At 46.5% G+C, this 7,500-nt stretch overlaps 1 protein-coding gene across 1 annotated transcript in view; it reads left to right on the top strand.

Annotated features, from left to right (window-relative positions):
* Positions 1-1,905: 1,905 nt before the first annotated feature.
* Positions 1,906-7,500, top strand: part of LOC122248180 (CD63 antigen) — a 246,586-nt gene continuing 240,991 nt past the window's right edge. The window contains exon 1 of the mRNA XM_086536410.1: positions 1,906-2,061. Coding sequence (XP_086392536.1) covers positions 1,996-2,061 — 66 coding nt within the window. The 5' untranslated portion in view covers positions 1,906-1,995. The remainder of the gene's footprint in view (positions 2,062-7,500) is intronic.

The raw sequence follows: 7,500 nt of genomic DNA, 5'->3' as shown, positions 1-7,500 counted from the left end.
GGTAGTCACGGGGCGGAGTTCCCGTCACGTGACCCGTTCATGTCTGTGAAGAAGGGAGAGGGAGATAGGGGGAGGAGAGATGAAGAGGAAAAAAGGACGAGAGATAGAGACGAAGAAAAGGGGGAAGAGAGAGAAATGGAAGGGCGGAGAGAGAGACGAGGGAGAGGGATAAAGAGAGAAATGGTGAAGAATGCAAAATTTAGGATAAGAGAGAGAGAGAGAGAGAGAGAGAGAGAGAGAGAGAGAGAGAGAGAGAGAGAGAGAGAGAGAGAGAGAGAGAGAGAGAGAGAGAGAGAGAGAGAGAGAGAGAGAGAGAGAGAGAGAGAGAGAGAGAGAGAGAGAGAGAAGTAATTAGTTGGCTGTCTAGAAACTGTTATTCCTATGGAAAGGACCATATCTTGTCGTAACTAGAAGAAACAGCCATTTAGAAGCCATTCATTCGCTCGTTTGTGTCTATGCTTTTTAAGAATGTTTCGCTTTTGCTCTTTTGCGAAACGACATTTTATTCTGCTAAATATAGTTCCTGACAAACTCCTACTGCACTCACAGAAATGAACAATTTCCCTCCAATTATTTTTTCTTTCTTTTCTGTTTTCCTCCAATTATTTTTTCTTTCTTTTCTGATTCTATTTATCATTTTTTCCAAGTCTTATGTCTATTTCCCATTTCAATGATCATATTTCTTCCTTTTTCTCTTTATTAAATTTTCCTCTGTGAAGTCTTTTCCACATGACTGTAAGGTTAGTTAGGGTCTGGAGGTCGGGGCCAGATACATTTAAGATGTCGTGCGGGACAGCGCCCTTCATGAGCGTAGCGGGGACATTATGTGGGCTGGAGAGAGAGAGAGAGAGAGAGAGAGAGAGAGAGAGAGAGAGAGAGAGAGAGAGAGAGAGAGAGAGAGAGAGAGAGAGAGAGAGAGAGAGAGAGAGAGAGAGAGAGAGAGAGAGAGAGAGAGAGAGAGAGAGAGAAGAGAGGGGGGAAAGTGGGCAGGAAAAATAGCACAAGCAAAATATTGTAATTCCAGAGCCAAATGATACATACACAGTCCATATTCCATTACATCTTCCTCTACGAACATTTTTTTTTCTCCATCGGCATCCTTCTAAAGAAAAGCATTTGATCAAACAACCTAATAATACAGGTGGTAACATAGTTTTGCTGAAATTCCCACAAAACACAACCTCCATTCGTGAGCGCAGGTCTAATGGCATCACAGGGGAAATTATGGATGCTGTTTTATGTTGTTTGTTCCTCGAAAACTGACATCCTCGCTATATTTGGCGACGCAAGCATTTTCTCCAGCATTCTTGGGTTCACATAGATCAAGATGGTCGTGTGAATGTACGATTGTATGTATTAGTCTCTTGTTTTATTTATGAAGGTTGGTGCGGCGTATCGATTCGGTTTCATGGTTTTATTTTATTCCTTTGTTGTATGTTTGGGGCATTTCTTTGTGGTGTTTTGATACGGCTGGTTTGATTGCGTAACATCAAGAGGAGACAAGATCCAACTGCATTGAAATCCACCACCGAAAGTTGTGTTGTTATTTTCGAAGATGTAAAGGGCTTTCTTCTGGAAATGCACATCTCATTAAAACACTGTTTAGTGGCTATGATATCAAAATTACGAATGATTACTGACCGCAGCCCAGTTAAAGGTAATTCATCCTTCAATAACCCTTTCTCTTACCTGTCGTGACTCCTGGAGCCATCCCTCCGCATTAAAAACTAGTTCCAGAATTATTACGTAGTGACATTTAAAAGAGATTGCAAATAAAGAAATATTTGAATCATGTTGATAATCAGATACTATTTGATAAAGTATAAATTCGCGGAATTGAGTGCGCCATCAATAAATAGTGACATTATCTTCATTTACCTGTGTATTCCTCCGCGCTCCCTCCCGTTGGGTTGGTTTTCTCTCGTGGTTCCTCAGTTGTGGCTCAGCCAGTGGTGAGAGTGAACCTATACGGTCGTGAATAAGGATCCCTCAATAATGGCTCTCGACACGGGAATGAAGTGTATAAAGTATCTCCTCTTCATCTTCAACCTCCTATTTGTGGTAAGTATTGCATTTCTAAAACTCTCCGAAGAAGCAGAAGGTTGGTCACGAGGCTTTGTTTACATTGGGCCAAGTTTGTGTTTGGACATGTGAGCATCGCGTCTCCGTCAAACTTTTGCTTCACGCGGATCTTTTTCTTTCGTAATTATTTTGCCATTAAATTCGATTCACTTATTTTCCCTGTGTTGACTTACACGCATCTATAGGAAGAGTGTGGAGGTATTTATTGATATGTTTTCTCGGAAGGGGACAATGCGACATGAATACACAATGAGGAGCGATTCAGCGCAAGACGTAAAGGTCAACATCGTTGTATGTCAAGTATCGCCCATTTCTTAATCACTTGACAATGACATTCGATTTTTAAATAATTAGTGTGTTGACAACCTTCCTTTGTTTTGCAATGTCGACGCAGTTACGAGAATGTGGTCGTTATTACTTGTATCTGTGGAAATACCATCACTCTCTATGGCAAGGTCACAGAGTTCAAAGTTGAAGAAAAACATTCACAGGGGTGGTTTACTCAAAGGGAAAGCTATTAGAAAGAGTATTGAAGAAGAAGGAGACTTGATGCATTTTAGAGAGGTTCTCCCTCGATATAACGTTGAACTTTATTATATATCCCGGCCGCATGTTTAAACAACTTTTTTTTTTGGATATCAAGCCTTTTTGGTCATTTTCGAAGTAGGTATTGTGGCTTTCATGCTAGGTGTGAGTATTAGCAATAGTGATGGCGACAGCTGTTGCCGGAAATTAATAGTTATTGGTGTGTGAGGGAGGGAGGGGGGGCTCGGTATTGCGCGATTGGGAGCGAAATCGACAGTATTTTTTACGGGACCTGTTTAAGATAGTTTGTGGAAATATTGGAATGATCATTATCACATACCGTCTAGGAAACATCAGGGGCCGCGAATCGGAGCATAAGTTAGGGTAACCGAAACAAATATTAAATATGTTCATGTTTGTTTTGTCTACCGAGGCCCATATGAGACGCTGTTCAAAGCGCCAACGCGAGACCGGGGTGAAGTCATGATCATGTGACCGTCGTTTTTTTCCTACTATTCGTTCTTGAATCCAAGAGGCGGCCTTCGCCACTGCCCATTGTGCCCCCATGATGTAAGGACACAATTATATTGTAACCGAAATAAATGAATAGGAGATCCATGAAATGAAGAGCACGAGAATACGTCCGCCAGGCATAGTGAAAGTAAGAAGGATGTATAATTTTCTTAGTTTGAAGTATTTGAGGCAATTGGGCGATAGTCAGGACGTCATTGGGTTGAAATCCGGGTTCGTGTGGAGAGAATAGGGAGAGTGGGTGAAACTGCGCCGTAAAAAGGGCACTGACGGCAAGACAATTAATACTTAACTCACGGCGAAACGATTGGAGGTACACCGTGGTCATTTAATGCCTGAACATAAAACCTCGATGGTTGATGTTAACATTAAATTATTCGGAGAAATCGCAAATTCAGGGATATAGCTCGTTTTATAACTACCAATGACAGAAAGTAACAAATAGGAAAGCTTTTAACTGCACCGCAGCAGTGACCTGTTAATCCCTCTCGGTTATCCAAGGATTACAGGCTGGATTCCAGGGTGTCGTGAGTGGCTAGGCAACAGGACGCAGGTCCAGTTCGTTATCCCTGCATGACGTGGGTGCTGGTCGAGGCGGAGCAAGTCAGGATGGGAAGAGAGAGAGAGAGAGAGATAGAGATAGAGATAGAGATAGAGATAGAGATAGAGATAGAGAGAGAGAGAGAGAGAGAGAGAGAGAGAGAGAGAGAGAGAGAGAGAGAGAGAGAGAGAGAGTGGGTGGGGGGGGCTATGACTTCGTGTGTTTATCCTCCGCGAGTCTTCTAGCACTCCATACATAGATCGCAGTGTCAATTGGCGTACCAACTGCGGGGGGACAGGAGGGGAAGAGGAGGGAGCCAGGCTGGGCTAGGGACAGGAAAGTGGTGCGAGGTAGAAATGGCGAGCGGAAGCAATCTCGCCAATTGAGACCTCGTTACGTCCTCCCGCGATTATGGTCGTCACATCTTCGAACGCACGTGGTGATGGCATTGGCACAGCTCTCGCTCTCTGAGACCTCCCTCCCTCCCCCTGCCCGTGCGCCCCCTTTCCATCTCTTGTCTCTCTCTCCCTTCCATCTCCCCTGCCTGCCTTCGTCCTTTTCACCCTCAGCTCTGTTCGTCTCCTTCCCTCTCCTTTTCACCCCATCTTCTCCCCCCTCCCTCTATCCTTCCTTTCCTTCCCCTCTCCCTCTCTCTTTCTATCTCTCTCACCCCCTCCCTCCCTCTCCCTCCCTTTTACCCTCCCTCCTCTCTCTTCTCCCTCTCCTCCCTCCTCTCTCTTCTCCCTCTCCTCCCTCCTCTCTCTTCTCCCTCTCCTCCCTCCTCTCTCTTCTCCCTCTCCTCCCTCCTCTCTCTTCTCCCTCTCCTCCCTCCTCTCTCTTCTCCCTCTCCTCCCTCCTCTCTCTTCTCCCTCTCCTCCCTCCTCTCTCTTCTCCCTCTCCTCCCTCCTCTCTCTCTCTCTCTCTCTCTCTCTCTCTCTCTCCTCTAACTCTCTACTCTCTCTCTCTACTCTATCTCCCTTTCTCCTCATCTCTCTCTCTCTCTCTCTCTCTCTCTCTCTCTCTCTCTCTCTCTCTCTCGCTTGCCCCTCTCCCACTCTCTCCCTCTCCTCCCCCTCGCTGCTTCATGATATAAGCCTCGTTTATCGTTGACGATGTAGTTGTGACTAATAATGGCCGCAGCAATCCAGGAGTTGTTACGAGACTTTAACAAGGTCCTGCGTGTTTGACTCGGCGATGTTCGTTCGGGGAAGTTGGCTACAACTGGCGCTGCCGGGCGAACGTGAAATAACAGCGCCTCAGTATTAAACGTTAGGTTAGGCGGATAGCGTCCCTGATCCGTTGTCTCGTATGGTTTTCACATGTCCACCGCTGTGATTGTAATGCAGTACAAAGAAATATGTTGCAGATGGGACGAATACGTTTAACCTTGTACAGGATTGTCGACGCATGCGCTGGCTGTGTCGTCACTATTAATAAACCATTTATTATGATTGCACTTGATGGTAATGAAGATGGGTGTGTGCGTGTATATTTATATAGCCCATATGAGCTCGAGTCTCGCGTGGAACGTACGAAGGAAAATGAAGAAGAGGGAAAAAGGGGATTAAAAATGATGGGGCCTGGGGGGAGGGGGGTGAGGCAAGGCGAGGCTAGGCGGCGTACAAGCAGGGTAAACAAAGGCCGTTTTCCCCTCACTCGGCCAACCACGCACGGGCTGCGATGCTGTCCCGTTTCACGCGCGGTTGGTGGCTGTGGGAGGCGTTATCGGGAAGCTACTTTTGGCGCTCGCGAGGGAGTGACAGCGGAGGTGCAACGAGGCTAGCTGGGCGTTGGCAATGCTCATAGTTGTTAAGACGATATTTACATAAGTGCTACCGAGGGATTGGTACTTTATAATCATTAGCTCAAGGGATATCTGGTCTCCAGTAGGTACCTTGGTTGGCTACCACTGCTCGCTCGCAAACCAGGCATCACCACCACCGCCACAGTGACCACCGGAATCGCCGCCAGGTTAATCTCTCCCCCAATCTTCCTTTCCCAATCGGTTAACCCGGGACCTAATTGACAGCCCTTCCGTGCCTCGAGACTGTCCTCTTCCTCTTTGTGTTAGGGACGCCTTCAAGGGCAGAAGGGAGATTAGGGAAGGGAGGGGGGGGATTGGGTCGCGAGAAGAGGGAAATGAGGAAAGTGGCGGATGCTTTGGATTTGAGAGATTAGCTATAGGATTAGATTAGATTAGACTGGATCAGAGAGTATGGTGTGCCCGATGGTTGGTTATAGCGAGTCGAAATGTTTTTACTTGATTTAGCTGTTGCAGATTACAAATAACTAACTATTACAGATAACAGACTTTGGGCGAATGCAGTATGTAAAAGTGACGTTTTTAAATTGTGATTAACTTCCGGGAAGCGTCACCTGATGAATCATTTATGTATGAGTGGCGTTATGTATATTCATAAGTGGCGTCACTTATACCTTTTATTTATGAGGCGCGTTATTTGGTTGATAATTGATTTATGACTCGTTGTTCATATCAGTTATTTTTAACTGACGTTATTTAATGATTATCTTTCTAAAACAAATAAAATGAAGGGGATAGAAACGATGTATAGGGTGTGAGGATGAAACTAACACTTAGGAAAGTGTGGGGAAGAAATGAACATTGTGTGTAAGAGGCGAGGATGAAAGTAACACTGAAGTATGTGAAAGACTGTAAGTTATGCTGTGAGGAGGGAATGGAGACACACTGAAATCGTATTGTGAGGGTGAAAGTAACATCGCGAGGATAGCTTGAGGATGAAAGTAACACGTGAGGAAGAGAATTACAGGGGTTAAGGTGTGAGGGTGAAAGTAACACCGCGAGGATAATGTTAGGCGGTAAGTAATACCGTGAGGAAGGCATGAGGAACAGAAGTACAGGGTCAAGGCGTGAGGGTGAATGAACGCCGCAACGAAAGCGTGAGGATGAAAGTAACACCTTGAGGCTGGTATGGTAGGTCTGGAACAGAGCCGGGGGGGGGGGGGTCTCGCCGTATGCGGTCAAGGATCGCTCTGTGGGAGACGACACTCCCGTTTCGGTCAATACGTATTAAACATGCATGTGATCTCACACGGCCTCTGCCGGGCTATTCCTTCAAGGAGAACGGGGTCACTCGATCAAGGAGGCGGAGGGGGAGGAAAAGAGCAGCAGGAGGAAGAGAGGGGGAGGAAGGGGGAAAGGGGAAGGGAGGAAGAGGGGGGGGAGTGAAAGGAGGAAGAGGATAAGAGGAAGGAGGAGGAGGAGTAAGTTGGAGTCGAGAAGGAGGTAGCTCTGACGTCATCAAAGCCTCCCGGTTCAGACTAGGTTTCGAGGAGGAGCTTTTTGGTTGACCTCGAATGTGACGGCACGACCTTGCTTGGGTCCCAATCAAGAAGAGTGCGTTGTGTATTTGTGTGTGCGTGGCAAGGGAGCTGTCGCGGCTCTAATCCCACTTAATGATAACAGCAACACCAAGCGCTTAATGGACAGCTTACGAAGTGTTGCATGAAGTCGGAAGTTTGCGTAGTGCATGCGCGCTTGAGGGCGTAATTATGTGTGCCTGTGCGTGTGTAAGGAAGTAAGAGGGTGAACGCACATTCTTTCTCGTTCGAATTCCGGACGGCTGTGTGCTTCCCAGTATGCATCGGCACGTATGGATATTGTGTGAGTGCGTACGTATCTTTGTCTTGGCGATGCCTCCCTCCCTCCCTCCCCTCCCTCGCACTCCTCTCTCTTCTGTTTTTTCCTTTCCCTTTCCTTCGGCTCTCCTCCCTCTCTTTTCTCTTTTCTCCTCACTCCTCTTTCCCCTCTGCGCTCTCCTCTTTTCTCCCCTCCCTCCCTC

Source organism: Penaeus japonicus, unplaced genomic scaffold, assembly GCF_977035675.1.
Source record: "Penaeus japonicus unplaced genomic scaffold, GWHDUDI00000001_assembly GWHDUDI00000004, whole genome shotgun sequence".
In the NCBI taxonomy this organism is placed as follows: domain Eukaryota; kingdom Metazoa; phylum Arthropoda; class Malacostraca; order Decapoda; family Penaeidae; genus Penaeus; species Penaeus japonicus.
Note: the sequence above shows the minus strand (reverse complement) of the source record. Positions and strands in the feature narration are given on the sequence as shown.